The sequence below is a fragment of the Neomonachus schauinslandi genome, chromosome 5 (genome assembly GCF_002201575.2).
Source record: "Neomonachus schauinslandi chromosome 5, ASM220157v2, whole genome shotgun sequence".
In the NCBI taxonomy this organism is placed as follows: Eukaryota; Metazoa; Chordata; class Mammalia; order Carnivora; family Phocidae; genus Neomonachus; species Neomonachus schauinslandi.
The window spans coordinates 58,380,940-58,399,856 of record NC_058407.1 but is presented as its reverse complement, the minus strand read 5'-3'; the positions used below and the strand labels follow the sequence as shown (position 1 = coordinate 58,399,856).

At 45.3% G+C, this 18,917-nt stretch overlaps 3 protein-coding genes across 5 annotated transcripts in view; 1 reads left to right on the top strand and 2 right to left on the bottom strand.

The window, feature by feature from the left end:
- Window positions 1-8,432, bottom strand: part of LOC110577801 (SAP domain containing ribonucleoprotein) — a 51,878-nt gene extending 43,446 nt beyond the window's left edge. For both annotated transcript variants that reach the window (XM_021687232.1, XR_002480139.1), the window contains exon 1: window positions 8,149-8,432. In XM_021687232.1, the coding sequence (XP_021542907.1) occupies window positions 8,149-8,184 (36 nt within the window). In that variant the 5' untranslated portion in view covers window positions 8,185-8,432. The remainder of the gene's footprint in view (window positions 1-8,148) is intronic.
- A 73-nt stretch (window positions 8,433-8,505) lies between these two features.
- Window positions 8,506-10,973, top strand: ORMDL2 (ORMDL sphingolipid biosynthesis regulator 2). Its single transcript, XM_021687167.1, has 4 exons — window positions 8,506-8,598; window positions 9,429-9,603; window positions 9,769-9,920; window positions 10,500-10,973. Exons 1-4 carry the CDS (start codon window positions 8,513-8,515, stop codon window positions 10,633-10,635), a joined length of 549 nt encoding a protein of 182 aa, XP_021542842.1. The 5' UTR covers window positions 8,506-8,512; the 3' UTR covers window positions 10,636-10,973.
- On the bottom strand, window positions 10,830-18,271 carry DNAJC14 (DnaJ heat shock protein family (Hsp40) member C14). 2 transcript variants are annotated; one of them, XM_021687165.2, is made up of 7 exons: window positions 18,152-18,271; window positions 16,239-17,707; window positions 13,481-13,587; window positions 13,152-13,271; window positions 12,593-12,753; window positions 12,408-12,510; window positions 10,830-12,171 (listed from the first exon to the last, which is right to left on the bottom strand). In XM_021687165.2, exons 2-7 carry the CDS (start codon window positions 17,649-17,651, stop codon window positions 11,961-11,963), a joined length of 2,115 nt encoding a protein of 704 aa, XP_021542840.1. In that variant the 5' UTR covers window positions 17,652-17,707; window positions 18,152-18,271; the 3' UTR covers window positions 10,830-11,960. The 2 variants fall into 2 exon arrangements, with proteins under 2 accessions (XP_021542840.1, XP_021542841.1); XM_021687166.2 differs by lacking the exon at window positions 12,408-12,510 and having other exon boundaries at window positions 12,108-12,171; window positions 18,152-18,263.
- Between the last annotated feature and the right edge of the window lie 646 nt (window positions 18,272-18,917).

Genomic DNA, 18,917 nt, shown 5'->3' with positions numbered 1-18,917 from the left:
TCGACGGGGGTGGGGTGGGCGAGATCTCCGCCCCCCCCATTACTGTACCAGCTAGCATACAGAAAAAAATGAATCTTTAAGTAGAAAACCTAATTATCTAAAAGCAGATTCTTCTTACTATTATCCCAGATCCTTTACTGCAATTTACTATTTACCTGCATACAAACCTCACCACTGAAGAATTAGGTAGACGTGTTAGCTAGTTTAATGTCAACAATGAATCGATTAAAGGATCTATGTCAAAATGGAAAAAATATCCAATGGCATGCTATCAAGTTCTGTGGAAGAGTTTTAAATCAGTAATTTGACTAAACATATAACAGGTATCACCTTTGCAGACAACAGAAGGAGGAAGGAAGACTTGATGAATTACTGACAGAACTGAGGGGCAGGGAGGGCAAGAAGGGGAGCTCTTCAGAGAGAACAATGAGCCAAAAAGAAGATTCAATTTGGAAGGACTAGGTATCCCTATAAAGTATTACATTTATATTCAAAGCTTAAATTGTTCAAAAACCAGATGAGCAAGATCTGACTCAACAGTAACTCAAAGGATAAAGACCTCAGGATTTTAGATGTTTACAAGTACAAAGAGGGTTAACAGTATAATTTGCTACCAAAGTAATTCAAGGTTATGGTAACTGAAAAACAGATCTATATTAAATGATTATTTCTTATTTTAAGAAGCATAATGACATGCCGATCCAAAGAGAACAAGCAAGAAAAGGAAGGCTCCAGAAATCCTATATGCAGATCAGTGCACAAATAGATGGGCACTGAAAGAAGACTTCACTGGCTTTGAAGTACAGATCTATGATCAACCAGGAGAAGTCAGAAAGCAGATCCCCACAGAAGAAGGAACTTTACAATTAAGGGAATATGCTAGGCATCTCTGGAAGGCTTTCAACCAAGGGAGCATTTGAAAATGGAGAGGGGAGCTTCCCCCCGCCCCAATACAATGACTGGGCAGGTGGAGCATTCAGTGAGCAGGTCAGGCAAGCAGGGATACTATGTGGAGAACTATCCTACTCAACAAACCAATAGCACCCTCTACTGAGAAACATAATAGGTAAATCACCCATTAAAAGCATAACATGGCCTCTCCTAAAGTCACCTGGGTTCAAATTTCAGCTTTACTACTTACAGCTGTGTAACCCTGGATGACTAACTTAACCTCTCTGTGCCTCAGTTGCCTATGAAATGAGGATAAGGCAACAGTACCTATACTCTAAGGCTGTTAGGATGATTAAATCAGTAAATATCTGTAAAGCATTTACAACAGTACTTGGCATAGTAACCACCTCATAAGTGTTAGACACTGGGTGAAGGATTAGACAAGATTAGACAGAATCACTGCTTCTCAGATTTCCGAATTTCACAGATCAATGTATTTTTAATTAGGCAGACTGATGGGGCTGCCAACTTTTTATAATACTCCAGCCAGATGGACTGATATGTTTGTTAAAAACAATAAAAACCAATTACTAGAAAACCATCACACACTTGGATGTAGCAGTGAAGCCAAACTGCTATAAAAGTTTCTAAAAGCTTACTAATTTTTTTTTTTTTAAACTTATGGTTAACCAGTAATAGTTCATGACCCACACTGGCCTTCAGACCATACCCTGAATACTATTAATCTAGAATCTAGACCCTAAGTGATCTCTAAGGTCCATTTCTTAAGAATCTGGATCTTTCCCACATTGGTACTTTGTTTCTTCATTTTCTCTCTGCTTCCTGGAGAACAAGGCTTTTGATTTTAGTTACACCTTAAAGTTTCGTTGGTTTGGGGCATCTGGGTGGCTCAGTCGGTTGAGCGTTCAGCTCTTGGTTTGGGCTCAGGTCATGATCGCGGATCATGGGATCAGGCCGCACCTAAGGGTCATCACTACTTGTGGGATCTGCTTAAGATTCTTTCTCCCTCCCTCTCTCTCTTTCTGCTCCTCTCCGAGTGCACGTGCATGCCCATGCTTGCTTGCTCATGAGCAGGCTGTCTCACTCACTCACTCAAATAAACAAATAAAATCTTAAAAAAAAAAGTTTTGTTTGTCCGTTATAAAAGTATTATGTTTACTGTAGAATAGTTTGAAAATTCTGAAAAGTATAGAGGAAAATAAGTCTTCCGTAACCCCAGCAAATGGACATCATTTAACATTTTAAATACATCATTTGTGTGCGTGTGTTTAGAGGGTGCTGGTTGTTTACAAAGCAATACAACTTCTTTATTTCTTGTAACCCTTAATCTTCCTCAGAAGCCTCCATTCCCTTTCCCCCCTGGTTTAACACTTTTTGGTAAATATTCAGGTAATTCAAAGTTCAACGTTCTAACAGAGTTGTTCTTCCCTTCTCTTTCCTTCCCCAAATTGTGCCTAGATACAGCCAAGGTTTACAAAAACTCCCAGCTGACAGGGAAAAGGAGAGTGATGGTTTTTGCACAGGCTGCTGATCTAGACTTGGGAACTGACAGATTGGTACAACTGGTAGTGTAGCATGGATAGCATCCATCACTGCTGACCACTGGCCCTGCCACTGCCTTTGGTCACTGAAATCTCAGCCCCCACCAGTTCCCAGTCCCTAACCCCAGATCTTTGGCTCATTCATAAGGTCAGTAACAGCCTAACACTATGTCACAATGCCTACACCACTCACCTCACTTCATCTTATCACGTAGGCATTTTATCTCACATCATCATAAAATGGGTGAGTATAGTACAATAAAGTATTTTGAAAGAGAGCACATTCATATAACTTTCATTATAGTATATAATTTTTCTGTTATTAGTTGTTGTTAATCTGTTACTGTATCTAATTTATAAATTAAACTTTATTATAGGTGTGTATTTATAAGAAAAAATACAGTATACGTAAGGATTCAGTACCCTAGGTTTCAGGCAACCATTGGGAGGTCTTGGAACATAACTCCCATGAATGGGGTAGGGGAAGCTACCGTATATCCAGAATCTAATTCCTTCTGGTCTTTTATACAGATTACTGTAACTCTTAGCCCTTGCACCTCATTATAGTTTATTCTCCACAAAGTATCCAGAGTAAACTTTTAAAAATTTAAGTCAGGAAAAAAAAAAATTAAAGTCAGAATATGTCATTCCTCTATTCAAAACCCCTCCATCGGTTTCCTATCTCAAGGGTAAAAGCCAAAGTCCTAATTATCACCTAGAAGGTCCTCTTATAACACTTTGCACAAGACTCACTCCTTGGGGCGCCTGGGTGGCTCAATTGGTTAATCCTTTGCCTTTGGCTCAGGTCATGATCCCAGAGGCCTGGGATCAAGCCCCACATCGGGCTCCCTGCTCAGCAGGAAGACTGCTTCTCCCTCTCCCATTCCCACTTGTGCTCTCTCTCTCTAATAAATAAATAAAATCTTAAAAAAAAAAAAAAAAAAAAAGACTCACTCCTTTACCTCCGAGTCTCTGCTTTAACATCACCTTCTCGATTAAGGCTTTCCCCAGTCACCCTATTTAAAATTTCAGTACCCACTCCCACTGTACTACACCTAACACCTTTCCTATTTTTCTCTACAGACCTTATCACTATTTAACATACTATCAATTTTACTTACTTAACTGTCTGCTTTGTTCACTGCTCTATGCCCAGAACATATGGTAGCTGGCACCTGGAAGGCACTCCATAAATATTTCCTGAATAAGTCCCAAACCTTTACCATCAGCTCTCAGCTCTTGCAAAGGAGAGACCCACGTTTCCAACTATGATTAGACATCTCCAAGTGCAAATCTCAAAGACACTTAAGCCCAAAACTGAACTTATCTTCTTTGCTGCACGAAACTGGCTTCTTCTCCTCTCAACCTAGACTGCTCAAACCTTTGATTCACCTTTCATTCCTCCCACATCTAACTCATCTATAAATACTTACAATTTTATAACCCAAATTTCTTTCAAATTCATTCCCATTCTAATATCCACTACCTTATTTCAGGTCTTACTAAGTTTATTCACTTGACAGTGTTTGAGCACCCACTCCATCAAGCATTATCGTAGATACAAGGAAATAATCATAAAGAAAAGAGAAAGTTCTTGCCCATGTGGAGTTTACAATCTAGTAAGAAAACAAGGCAACCAATGATCATATACATAAAGTTTAATATAAAAAGGTACAGGGTCCTACGAAAGTATTTAAAAAGTGGTCTGATCATGTGTGTGGATATGGAGAACTTATCCTACCTAAGGGTTCCTTGGGTAAATGATGTTTGGCTGATATCTAAAGGGAACTAGTACTTAATTAGACAAAGGTATAGGGGATGGAGGTGGCAGGAGCACTGCAACCGAAAGCATGTGTCAGTTCTGGGTTCCGAGGTAAAGAAAGGCAGCAGTGCAGTGATTAAGAACATGACTTTGGAGACAGACTACCTGGATTTGAGTCACCACTTATTAGCTCTGCGACCTAGGGCAAGTTACTCAATCTCTCTGAGCTTCCATTTTTCTCATTTTAAAATGGCGATAACAGAGGCATTTACCTTACAGGGTTATTACGAGAATTAAATCAGTTAATGTATGTAAATAGCTTTGACCAGACCTTGCCACATAGTAAATACTAAGTAAGTATTATTAGTAATTAACGAACACAGCTATTCTGAGAAATGAAATGAAATAAAGCCACTGTGGTTGGGAGTGTGAGAAACTAAGCTGGAGAGATTGGCAGGGGTATAATTAAAAGGTTTTAAGCAGAGATTGACTACTATAATAAAAATCTAGGGGCGCCTGGGTGGCTCAGTTGGTTAAGCGACTGCTTTTGGCTCAGGTCATGATCCTGGAGTCCCTGGATCAAGTCCCGCATCGGGCTCCCTGCTCGGCAGGGAGCCTGCTTCTCCCTCTGACCCTCCCCCCTCTCATGTGCTCTCTCTCTCTCATTCTCTCTGCCTCAAATAAATAAATAAAATCTTTAAAAAAAAAAAAAATCTAACTGGTAAAATCTCTTGCTCTCCAGACCCCATCCTCCATACTGCCAAAAGAACAGAAACTGATCACATCAGCTCTTCCTTTCAAATTTTCAAAGGCTCCTTACCTTCGGCCTACATGACAAAAACCAAACACTTTACACAAGTTAAAAGGCCCTTTTCAATATCATTCCATTCTACCTTTATGGTCACACAGTTCACCTACTTTCCTTTCCAAACTATCTTCAACCACCAACATAAATGCACTTTATGCTTCAATATTACAAATGTCTCGATGTTCTCAACACTCTGACACTAAACATCCTTGTGGTTCTCTCCTCTGTAGTAGTCCTTTTTTCACCACTGACTGGGAATCTGGTACCACTACAGTTCAAGACATTTTCACCCACATTCAGTCTCTCTCTCCAACTGTGTTAGAATGACTGCATTTCTACAAAGTCTCCAGAAATTTGCTGTTGAGGTGGACTTATATATCAATTCAGATAATATTTTTCCCTCCTACTTCAAAGCTTGTTCCTTTCGTCTGAGACTCTATACTAAAGCCCCAAATTCTCTTTACAAAACTGGAGTTTTTAAAAAAGAGATAAAACTCTAGTCAACCCAAAAGTCAGGATCACTCCATCAAGATCAACCATGGAACCAAACATTAACTGTCCTGGAAGTCAGAATTAAAGGCATAGGTTCTTAACCAGAGGTCCACGGACTCCTCAGGGCTGCAATGTAGTTTTATGAAGCCCCTCAAATCGCATGCAAAGTGTATGTACATGCCTTTTTCTGGGGAGAGGGTTCATACCTTTCATCAGAGTTTCAAAGATATCTGTGACCTCCAAAAGGTTAAGAAGTGCTCTAGAGAAAAAGCAAAGACAAGCAAATGTGATTAAAAGAGTGAATCCTTTTCAGGGGCACCTGGGTGGCTCAGCTGGATAAGTGTCCAACTCTTGATTTCGGCTCAGGTCACAATCTCAGGGTCATGAGACTGAGCCCCATGTCCGGCTCCCCACTTGGTCGGGAGTCTGCTTAAGACTCCATCTCCCTCTCCCTCTGCTCCTCCCCCTGCTCATGCTCTCTCCCTCCCTCTCTCTAAAAATAAATAAATCCTTAAAAAAAAAAAAAGAGCGAATCCTTTTCAGGCTGTCAGGAGGGCCTCATATTCTCTCAGACTATAATACCTGAAATCGGGTCAGAGGACATTATCCTATCAAAATCAAATTTAATATAGACCTGACAATTACAGATTTTATGGAAAGAATCACTCCATAAACCAACACAAAATCCACAAAGGCAAGTCACAAGACTAGTGACTTACTCCAGGGATTTGAAAAGTGGAATTAATAGAAAGAAAATACTAAAACTTTTATTCATATTTCCTTTGTATCTCCATTCACTCAAGCGTTGGTGGTATAGTGGTGAGCTTAGCTGCCTTCCATTTAGTCAAAACTTTCTTTTCAGGGTGCCTGGGTGGCTCAGTCGTTTAAGTGTCTGACTCTTGATTTCGGCTCAGGTCATGATCTCAGGGTTATAAGATTGAGCCTGGCGGGCGCCTGGGTGGCTCAGTTGGTTAAGCGACTGCCTTCGGCTCAGGTCATGATCCTGGAGTCCCGGGATCGAGTCCCGCATCGGGCTCCCTGCTCGGCAGGGAGTCTGCTTCTCCCTCTGACCCTCCTCCCTCTCATGCTCTCTGTCTCTCATTCTCTCTCTCTCAAATAAATAAATAAAATCTTTAAAAAAAAAAAAAAAAAAAGATTGAGCCTGGCATCAGGCTCTGTGTTCCGCTGGGAGTCTGCTCGTCCCTCTCCCTCTGCTCCTCCCCCTGCTCGCACTCTCTCTCTGTCAAATAAATAAATGACAATTTTTTTGGTATGTTTTATAGCATACATGATGGTATGGCAGAACAGAATTTATTTAAGTAAATAGACATATAACAGAGGTGATTACTCAATCTTTTTTACTTGTTGCATTACGAGACCACTGATATAATCTACAGATTTCAGTGCTACCAACAGTAACTCCAGGATACACGAAAAACCACTAGAACAGTTTAGAATCCATGGGTGAGAAATCAAATTTCACAGAAAGGCTAATTGGTGTCATCCAGCATGTGTCCTCCCTACCCTCATTCTCTTTACTCCTTTTTAAAAGCTCATCAAGCTTTAAAGGATCAGTTTTCAGCTTTGGTTAAATCAGCCTGGTTTGTCCAAGATTCCCAGGATGATGTGATCAAAACATCTGATGGGAAAAACTACTTGTGAAACTACAAATGGACAACTAATCAAGATATTCTAATTCACGCTAAAATAAACTACTCTTTTCTTCTAGGAAACTAATAATCTCAACGTCAGGAAGCTACCAAGACTCCCAAAAGATACAACTTACAACAGCCCTGTGATTGAGAGTGTCACCCAGTGGTGACACCAAGAGATGCAGGGTCCATCCACGAATTGAAATGGGAAGAGATAAACCTAACCTCGGAACTGCTCTTCCAAAATATTACAGCTACGAGTGAGTTGTCTTTCTAGTGGTAAGGGGTAAGGGTAGGGGGTAAGGCTGGCGGGCCGAGAACCGCGTGAGAGAATTCGAAAAACTTTTAAATCTGAGGTATCTGTGCCTTTACTAACCCTTAAGGTCTCCGAAATCCCCGGCTTCTAAGGAGAGGCCTAGCTTCTGAGGCCTCTCCTCAGGTTTCAAAGTTAGCTCCGAGGGCGTAACCCCACCTACTAAAAGGAGTGGAAGCATTCTCTGGATCCTGTTTGAAACGCGAATAGATATAAATACACAAAGCTGCCATCATTTGCTAACGGGAATCCCAGCTTTGGACAACAGACTGGAAAGCACCGACCCAGGAAAGAAAAAGGGGTCCTGGCTCCAGCATGGGGCAAAGAGGAGGGGACCACTGACGTAATGCAGCTCTGACGAGAAATGAAAAGGGAGTATAACAGGTTGAAAGCACTTGCACATCCCGTGGGGAAATGACGGATGATACAACGATGAAGAGCCGAAATAACACAGATACTGTGTTATCCCATATCTCCGTACGGAGAAATGGGAAATTAGGGAAGGCGTAGTGGGGAAGAAGGGAGGCACAAAAGAAAAGAACTACGGCGGGAGCCAGAAAACGAAGTGGAAAAGCCTGCAAGATGAACATGCAGTAAAAGGCGCAAGCCACCCGGCAGAATTCAGTCCCCAGAAAAGTCTAATTCAGCCTTTCCCCGCCTCACGGTACCTTCAGTTTATGGAGCTCCACCGTCTCCGCCGCCATCTTGTTACCCCTCCAGTCCACTAGGCCCCCACCCGCTGCCTCCGCTTCCAGGAGCTCCCGCCTAGGCGCAGATAACCACGGCCGACCAATCGCTGTCACTCTTACTCCCACCTCACACTATCAACTCCCCCCATTAGTCAATAGCGGACGTCGCTCTCACTCCTCCAGGCAGCTTTCCCCACCTCTCTCAAAAGGTGGGACAGGGAGAGGGGCGGGTTCTGAACGTCCCGACGGCGGAAATGGCGACCAATTGCGCGTCCCCGTTGCAAACTGCCAACCAATGGGTGGCGGCAGCGCTGATTCTGTTCCACGAATAGGGAGAGCGCAGATGGGCGAGGACAGCTGCTTCCTGGAGACCACAGGTGTGGAAGCGAACGCCGCGCTTCGAGTCGGACGGGCTTCTGAAGCCAGCAGGTACGGGGTGCCAGGAGACTGGAAAATGGGGCTGAGGAAAAGTGGTGCGAGGCGAAAGGTGGTGGAGGGCGGGGGGAGTTAGAGCGTCGGCAAGTTAAATACCGAGAGGAGCTCTGAAGAGAGCCCTGAGGATAGCCGGTGAACGACAAACGAGAGGGAAACTGGGAGGAGCATGGGGCGGGTTCAATACTAGGGTTTAGGGAATTTTAGGTAAAGACGGGCGAGCAAGATCTGCTTCTCAAGTAGGCATCAACAAGCACGATTTTAAAGGGCCAAGTTCAGACGATCAAAGCCGCTCCTGGAATCGGGGATAGGGCTCCGTCTCTCGAGATGCTAAGCTCAGGTCCCTTCCTAGCTCAATCCAAAAGCCATTGGGTAAATACCTGGCAGCGCCCTTCGCTTGAGAAATAGATTGGGATGCGGCCTGCTTACATGCCAAGTGGATGAGAGACAGGACGGGCAAGCCCCAGAGGAAGAGGTGGGGATTAGTAGTTTCGTCCCCTCTGTCCTTATTAGTGGTTCTTTGTTTTCCCTGCTGCCCTAAGTCCCTGCCCCAAGACTAGGCTTACCCCTTCAGGTTACAGTTGAAGTCTAAGGATCAGAGTAAAGATTACCAATAATGTCTCTAAGAGTAGAGAGGACTCGTCTTGCCTTTTAAGTTTTCTTTCCTAAGTCTTCAGTTTTTCCTTTGTGCACAACAGGGAAGTTCTTTTATTCCCAGTAGAGTTCAGGGGATTTGGGCTATTCAGGAGACAACTTGGGGGAACAAATTCAAAAAGAGGTTGAGAGGAAATTGAGTTGGACTCCTGCCTGATCCCCCACGGCGGTAGGATGAACGTGGGGGTGGCACACAGCGAAGTAAACCCCAACACTCGAGTGATGAATAGCCGGGGCATCTGGCTGGCCTACATCATCTTGGTAGGACTGCTGCATGTGGTTCTACTCAGCATCCCCTTCTTCAGCATTCCTGTTGTCTGGACCCTGACCAACGTCATCCATAACTTGGTGAGCACTAAACCACACCCTTATACCGAACCCAGGCCTTTCCCAACCAAAAACAAAATCACTGATTATTTGGGGATTTATGTCTTCCTTTTGAGATCTCAGCATAATTCTTGGGCTGAAGGACTACTTTCTGCCTGCTCACACTGCCCCCTTCCCTCCTCCCAGGCTATGTATGTCTTCTTACATACGGTGAAAGGGACACCTTTTGAGACCCCTGACCAAGGAAAGGCTCGGCTACTGACACACTGGGAACAGATGGACTACGGGCTCCAATTTACCTCTTCCCGCAAATTCCTCAACATCTCTCCTATCGTACTGTGAGTCCGGGGGGAGATATGGGAAATGCTCCAAGTGTCAAGGAAAAACCCCCACAGGGAAGCTTTAAAAAAGCAGACTACTCACTTAGACCCTTTGAAGATATTATGGCATGGTCTAAATCTAGGGAGAGCAATAAAAAGTAGAAGATAGTAATCAAGCATTCCTTGCTGCCCCTTTGGTGGTAGGGGAATGGAGAAAGGACTGAGAAAACACCCAAGCAAAACCAAATGGTTTTACACTTCCAAAGGAAGAGAATAAAGCAGAACTGATATAAATCTGTGAAAACTAACTGTGGGGAATGGAAGCAAAGGGACTCTAACAATCATATAGACTTCAGCTGTCATTTGCCACGTCATTAACAATTAAAAAACACTCTAACTTATAAATCTCTAGCTAAAGGTGCTGATTATCTTCCCAACCCCAAAGTAAATACTGTTAATTTAACTGGAATATTTTCAGATATTCTGGGACTACATGCAATAAAACCGGTGATTTCAAATAGAAGAGAAAGTCACTGCAAAGTCATAAATATGGATAGGGAAGGCCAACTTCACTTAACCCATTTCTTCTCTCCCCAGCTACATCCTGGCCAGCTTCTACACCAAATATGATGCTGCTCACTTCCTCATCAACACAGCCTCATTGCTCAGCGTACTGCTGCCTAAGTTACCCCAATTCCATGGGGTTCGTCTCTTTGGCATCAACAAATACTGAGGGATGGGGCTGGGGTAACACTGGACCAAAGGACTTAACATCCTTTCCTTCTCCATATTGTCTTCTGTGTTTTGAAAGCCCGAGAACTATATAACCTTTCACAAACTCCCAGGAAAAAAACAGATCGGAAAATGGGGCTCCCTGGGCCCAGCCCTGCTAAGAGCAGATTTCTTTGAATCAGGAAAGGTGGAAAAGATAAGGGCCAAATCACTCTCCCTCGCAGCAGGAAGCCATGTTTGAGCAGTTTGGTGATTAAGTTTTTCCAGATCTTCCACCTGCACCACCTTCCAGCTCTGTTTTGCTATGTATTTTCCTTATAATAAAGATAATTTTTTTTTTCAGATATGGCTACAGTTTGGTCAGCAGGAAGGGTAGGGAGATGTCCTCATAAGGCTGAGGAAGAAACAGGGAATAGCAACTTACTGTATAAAACTTCTCTAAGATATTTTTTTTGTCCCCTCTCCCTTGGTCCAGTAGGAGGTGCCCTTCACTCAGCTAACACTTAGTAGGGAAAGAATTCTCAAGTGAGAAAAAGGGCAAAGAAGAGAGGGAAAATACAGGTTGCCAGTTATATATTTATAGAAAGATAATCCCCTGGCTTTAAATAGATATGTACATACAAATATGAACAAACTTAAAAAAATACAAACCCTTGGATCATAAGGGGGCTTCTGGGAGCCCCTTTATCCTTCCCCCTCACCCAAGGGCAGAGGGCATGAGTCTGCTTTTTTAAAAATTATTAGTTTTGGCCATCCCTGCAGCAACAAGCATGAAGTTGAGTGATTACCCACAAGGTGAATGTCAGGAAAAATTCAAAGTTCCCACTCTCTGAACTCTTATGTATAATCTCCTATAATTAGGGCTACATGCTTTCTTGTTCTCTTTTAACTAGTATGTTGGGGTAAAGGAGGGGGCTCCCTCCTGAAATAGGTCATGAAATTATAAGATAGACTCGTAGTTTAAAAAGAGGGGGGAAAGTGTCATCTGCTCTAGAAGCAAAAGACAAAGGCATACAGACCCCAGGGAAATACCAGTTCACACACTACCGTGGGAGATATTGTCCAGCCCAGGTCCGGGCTCTAGGTTCTTTGCTCTAGCCACCCCCTATTTCTTTGGTATTGTCAGAAGACAAGATTCAGTTCCTAGGTGCTGGTGGAGGAGGGAGAGTGGTTCCGGGGCTTCCTACAAGTACTGAGTGAACAATTTGGGCTTAAAATTTTCCCTTTTTTAAATATTTAAAAATAAACAAGTCAAAACTCCATCCTGTGCTATACACAGCCCTTTTGACTCCCTGACATTGATCTGAGGAAAGAAGAGAAGGGGTGTCAACGTTGGAAGGGCCTCCTCACTTTCTTCCGCCGCTTCGGTTTGGCTTCTCCCTTGGGTACTGTGCTGTTGGGCTTAGAGGCTGCAGTGGCCCCAGGGCCAGGCTGAGGAGCTGCAAAGAAGTTCCCATTGGACATCTGGCCTGGGGGTACTTGAAAGATCCGGCTCAAGAAATCCTGAAGGTCAGCAGGAGGGGCATCTGGGGTTGCTCTGAGAGGAAAACAGAAGACATTATGAGGCAAGAGCTATTAAGAGTTATATGGTTACCGGTGTTACCTGTTTATACCTAAGTTAAAGATACACTGGAAGAAAAAAAAAAAAGATATACTGAGCCAGCTGCCAAACTTCTTAAGGGTAAGACATCTAGGTGTCCTAAGCAGCATGTCATCTGAAATCATATTGCGAACTACACTAGTGGGTAGATTATTGGAAGAATTAACACCTACCTCTGCCGCCCACTTGTGCCTGGAATCCGAGAACCAAATGAGATGTGATAGGGGACTCTGTGGGTATCTGGGGAGATTCCCACACGCTGGCATCCAGCCCACTCTACAAGCATGAGAAATAATTAGCCAAAACATCAAAGTTTTGAGCCTACATGAGCTAATATTTCTAGAGAACAGAAGTATACCTGTGATGTCATACACCTTTCCATCCATCAGTGCAAAATAGGTGATCTTGAGGCCCAACATGCTTGACTCTGCCCAAAAGTCTCCTTCCTCAGCAGGATGCAGCCTATTACACTCAGCACAGTATCTGGCACTCTTAGGTTCCCGGTCCATTTCAAACCTCCTACAACCCAACAAAAGGACAGTTCCTTTTAATTTGTCAAGCCTACGATACTGTTATAGTATCATCATTATAATCGCCTCTCGGCCTTTTGGCTAAGATCAAGCATATAGTATTATTATTGACAAATATGGCTAAAATATCTAAAATTATCTCCACTCAGTTGTTACATATGTCTACAAACACCCGTACCCTCAACCTTCTCTCTCAAAAGTAAAAGTAATACTTTTTTCTCACTACAAATTCAAATCCCCAATCTCTTGACACTATGGCAAAAGTAGAAACCTCAGGGTCTTTTTACTCATCAGCTGTATCCCCCAACTACCAGTAATACTCACAAGGAAGTCTTTGGCTACCCAATGCCTAAGCTGTGGCTGTCCCATCCCTGCCCTATTTCATACCTATGCTTTCCCTGGCATCGGCTGCACATCATAGTATTCATTGCCTCTTTGAGGTCATCCTGCAGCTTGGACAGAAACTCATTCACTGAACGGCTCAGCTCATTCTCTGCCATTCGTTTCCTAAGAGAAAAAAGCCTTTGTAAATCAGAAGGTATTGAGCAGGGAACAAAGGGAGATGAATCTTTTAGCCTCTTGAGGCCCCGGGCCAGCTAGAAAGATAAGCAACCCCAGTTCTCTCCGCCTCAGAGAGCCTCATCCACAAGTCCAGGGAGCTCTACTATGAAGATTACTCATTTATCCCACCTGACAATTTCCCATTTCCAACTTACATTTCATATTCCTTCCGCCTTTCAGGGTTGCTGACAATGTCCCAAGCTGCCCGCAAAACCTTGAAGGCCTCCTCTGCCCGGGGATGATGATTTTTGTCAGGATGAACCTACCAAGACAAAAGATTTCATCACAAATCCATTCCAACCCTCTCCCCAACTTAGGTCAAAATACCCTCATTATCAGGATGCCTGGGTGGTTCTGTGGGTTAAGCATCTGATTCTTGATCTCAGGGTTGTGAGTTCAAGCCTGGCGTTGGGCTCCACCTTGGGCTACACACTGGGCGTGGAACCTAATTAAAAAAATAATAACAACCCTCATATCAAAGGGTTCTCTTTCACCACCCTTTTAGAGAATCAATACAGCTTAATGACTAATTGCTCTGGCTCTGCAGCCAGATACGGGATCAAGTTCTATCTCTGTCACTATTAACTATATGACCTAGAATATTATATCTATCATGGATTACTGGGAGAATACTCACAACATATATAGTACAGGATTTGGCAGTAGGGTGATCCACCATCTCAGTGTGCCTGGGACTGTCCCAGTTTTGGCACTGAAAGTTCATGTCTCAAGAAACCCTCAATCCTAGGCAAACAGGGATGGTTGGTCACCCTACCTGGTACATGCATACTAAGCCCTCACATTTTAACTGTCAATCATAAAGTAAGAGTTCCAAAGATATTACATCCTCAAACTCATTCTAACTAGAAAATTCTCATATGTCCTTCCTATAATGGTTTGCCTTTCTGTCCCAGAAATGAAATAGCATATTGTGATCCTCACAGGCTTTTTATCCACCTTTCAGCCTTTTCTCGAAGACAAATAGTATCCTCACCTCCTACAGCTTCCTGATTGTTCCCATCCTCCTTTTCCGAAAGTGCAGAATAAAGCTAGTCTCCTAATGATGCCAAATAAATAGAATGCTGTTAAATCTCCACGTACCCATGCTTATAGGACAGCCTTTTAGTCCTGGTCACTCTGAGGCTTAATAAGGGCAGTGAGAGTTTCTGTAAAAGCAGCCCACAGACAGTGGCCCAGAACAAGAGAATACTTTGAGGGGTAGGGCAGGTGTGTTTAGGATCAGGGAACTTTATCTCTACTCCAAGAAAGCAAGTTGAAAATGAGAATTTTTCTAAGAATGCTATTCCCCAAGAGAGGATGTCTGCTAAAAGACATGAAAGTGAGAAAAACACTCTACTGCTAGTAACAATCTGAGTGTAAACTATCATTCCCCACTCTTAAGAATATCCCAGTCTAGGGGCGCCTGGGTGGCTCAGTCGTTAAAGGTCTGCCTTCGGCTCAGGTCATGCATGATCCCAGGGTCCTGGGGATCGAGCCCCGCATTGGGCTCCCTGCTTGGCGGGAAGCCTGCTTCTCCCTCTCCCACTCCCCCTGCTTGTGGTCCCTGTCTCGCTCTCTGTCAAAAAATAAAATAAAATCTTAAAAAAAAAGGATATCCCAATCTATCCACTAAGGGGCATGCATTTCCCACCAAACTAATTTAGTCCTCTGCTAAGTTACAGGCCTGGTACCTTACTGTGTCTTGAATGGTTAATGGACACCTTGGTTACCCATTCCTCTTTGTTGTCATGCAGTCCTTGAGGTAATTTACACACTGTGATAATTTTACCAGTCCAGTTCCATACACTCAAACAGGCCTCTGATGGAATTTACACACATTACTTATAGTCATAATATAGTTTTACTTACAAAAAAAGCCGTAATAATCATATCTAAAAATATCAAATTAGTATCTAGTAATAGCAATTTACATGCTTGTATTAAACCATTTCTCTCAAGCAAATGGGGCATCACAACTGCCACCTGTACCACCCGCCCCTTTATCAATAAAAGCAACCATATCATGGGGCGCCTGGCTGGCTCAGTCAATAGGGCCATGGGACTCTTGATCTCAGGGTTGTGGGTTTGAGCCCCACATCAGGTATAGAGATTACTTAAAAATGAAATCTTAAAAAGAAAAACAACAAAAACCGTATGTTCATGTATGACCTACAGATGCACATGCCTCTCTATGGTTTATGTTCCACTCTCTTTCCCTTTTCCACTCTAGATTGCTGGTCTTGAAATACTTTGTTTTCTTTCACATGCACTCCCTGAATCTTCCCACACTAAGTCCACACTTGGCTCTCTGGGATAGATTGTTGGATTTCACCCTGTTCAAAAACCCTCATTTGTTCAGGGTAGAAGAATTGACAGGCTTTCTGATTAGGCCTCTTCTCCACCCTAGTTAGAGGGACTTCACCTGGATATTCCAGGGTGAGTGGTCCAACACTGATAGACCAGGTTCATTTCTTTTCATTAAGAATCTCATGACAAGGGGCACCTGGGTGGCTCAGTCGGTTAAGCATCTGCCTTCAGCTCAGGTCATGATCCCGGGGTTCTGGGACCAAGCCCCTGCATCCTGGCTCCCTGCTCAGCGGGGAGTTTGCGTCTCTCTCTTGCCCCCCCCCCTCCCCCCCCCCCCGCCTCATGCACTCTCTCTAGTGCTCTCTCTCTCAAATAAATAAATCTTTTTTTTTTTTTTAAATCTCATGACAAAAAGCTTAAAATGAAGGGAAAGTCAGATCCCATAGTAGAGGGGAAAAAGTCTTTATGACTATTTCCTAAGAATTAATGTTACTCCAGCTTCAAGTTGACTTTTTACTCTGCCTTCTCTTTATCATACTCTCCCTAAAATTGGAATAGAAAATACGAGCACAAAAGAGGAACATGAAACACGGGAAAGGTACTCACCATCACTGCCAGCTGCCTATAGGCCTTCTTCAGTTCAACATCAGATGCTGTGACTTCAACCCCCAACACATGGAAAGGGTTTAGCTCATCCTCAGGAACCCCAGCCATGGTCAAGAGTCGAGCCACTTCCTCCTCAGGCTGGCAGTAGCGACCATCTGCTACAGGTGCATTCCCCTGCCTGTTAGTCCTTGGCTTGACCCAAGGCAACTCCAGCCAGCCCCACTGAAACATTTTTACCAACTGCTGCCATGGCCTGCTATCTCTCAGCAGAATCAGGCAATGCTGCAATTTGGGAAAATCCAGCCAAGAAAAGAGCCAAGTGGCTTTACCCCTCCAGCCTAACCAGTCACCCAGTCCCACCAGAAACCGCCAGCCCAACTGTAGACAGCCCAACAAGAGGGCCAGAGCCAGAAGCAGCAAAGCACCCAGTAGCCTAAGAAAACGGGTGAACAGCCCTGCCCCATAGTAACATCCTTGGCTCAGAAATTGGAACATCACCTGGGCCCAGCCCCCCAGCCGCCCTGCCCAGACTCCCAACCAGACTCGAAAAAGGTCCAGATCACTGCCTTTCAGCTGCCTGCATGCATAGATGAGATGGCCACAAGTTTCCACGTACTCTCCCACCAATACCAGCAGTTCAATCAGCCACCAGAAGCCTGCCTGTCCAAGCTGACACAGTTCCTCTGCTCCCCATAATCCCAGGCCTCTGCGCTTATCTGCCTGACTTCTTTTCCGGCCCAGCCGATGTCGGCCAGGGGACCTGGGATCTCTGCGTCCACCCTCCCGAGTATCCTCCTTGGCCGGGATGCGGTGTCGCTGTCGCCGGGGTGGCGGTTTCTTCGCACTGGGCACACGTGAAAAATCACTGGGGAACTTAAGAGGTTCCTCATCATCATATTCCTCTTCCAATTCTTCATCTTCCCCCAAAACTGGAGAGGTACAATGGTGGCAAAAGTTGCTAGAAGAGCTATCTCCTCCCTCAGAGTAAGGCCCTTCAGGGATTCCAGGGGTTCCCTGGCAGTTGCAAGCAGATGGAATGGAAAGAAAAGAAGGGTTCCCATCCTCCTGGTACCCAGCCTCATTCTCTCTTGAGAGTTCCTGGTCCACTCCTGACTCTTCTTCTGAAGATGCCTCACTCTGGTCAGGGTCCTCTCCATCCCTAGGGGGTCCTGGACCCCTTGGGGGGCCATGGCTTGGATCCGACCAGTGGGCTGGGTTTGGGGGCTGTGTGTACTTAGGACTAGAGTGCTCTGTGAGGCAGCAGGTACCATTAGGAGCAGGCCCCGCTGAGTCCCTGAGTCCTGAGAATGAAAGTATTTCAGGGTCCACAGAGGATCCTAAAGTCCTGAAGGAGGCACCACCCCTGTGGTGGGCTCCACACAACCCTCCTTCTCCGGGGTGCTTCTGGGCCATGACCCCGGGGCTTCCTGAGGATTTTAGGTCACAGCCATCATGATAAGTCCTGATGCCTGTAACAAAGGTATCAAGGTGGGGATGATCAGGATTGAACCAAGAGAGGGGTTAAATAACCTTAAATTGGGGATATAATTAATGCACCCATCTCCCTTGTTTTCTCAAATTTTTCTGGGGCGTTCGTTATCCCTACCAATAAGCCAATACTACATTAACCACAACCGTGCTCCCCCCCTCAAAAATCCCCTTAGTTTTTCTTCTTTCCCCAGAAAGCTATAATCCAGAATCAGGGAAATAGAGAGGTACCGCAAAGGGTGTGGCCCGGGGTTCACTCTTGGGTAAAAAGGGAAAGACGACCGGAAAGGGGGGCCGCAGGCTTCCAGAAAAGGGTGGGGACCGTGCGGCTCTTAAAGAAAACCTGGGGGGCGGAGCTTAGGGTTGCCCCTGAGAAAGACATCCAGGAAACCTTGGGCTAGGTAGTGGGGGCGAAGGTAACGTACCCGAAGAGCGGCGGTAACTCCTCCCCCTCGAGCAGCTGGGCCTAGGGCCAGGGGGAGCTACGAGAGCAGCTCCCCCGGCTCCGCCTCCCGCTCACGCTCTGCTTCCGCCTTCCGTCCCCGCCGTGGCCGCCGACCTACGCCTACTTCCACTTCCGGGGTCACCCGGGAAGAGACGGGAAGGAAACGAAAAAGCCGTTGGCGGAGGCGCGAGCCAGTCGAGCAAGCTCTGAGTCAAATCGGAGGAGGCGGTCCTGAGGAAGCACTGGCTGGCCCCGCCCCTTAAAGGGCTCTCTGCTGCCACCCTCCGGGTCCTGGAGTGATACCCCCGAGGCTGCACCGCTGGTGGGCGCTGCAGCAGTGCCTGCGGACGGGGGACAGATTTTTCAGGGTTCCTCAGGCTGTATTCGTAGGCTTTGCCGAGACTGGGAGATGGAGGACAGCCACCGAGCCACAGTCTGTTTCCCTTGCAGACAAAACCAGGGAGCGTAGAAGAGCCACCACCCCGATCCTTTCCCGGCTGCCTGTAGCGAGGACAGAGGTCCTTTTGTATCATGCGGAGGTGGAGCAGAGGGGAGGACGCCCCGGGCCCGCCCCCGCCCTGGCCTCCCTGCACTGCCCGTTCTTTCCCAGCAATCCTCGGCCTCCCCAGGGCCTGACCCAGCTGGCGAACTGCCCGGTGTAACTGCAGCTCCCACGGCCCGGATCCGCCCCTCGGGACGCAGCTCCAAGCACCGTCAACGGAGCGGCTCCGGGCGACTAGGAGCGT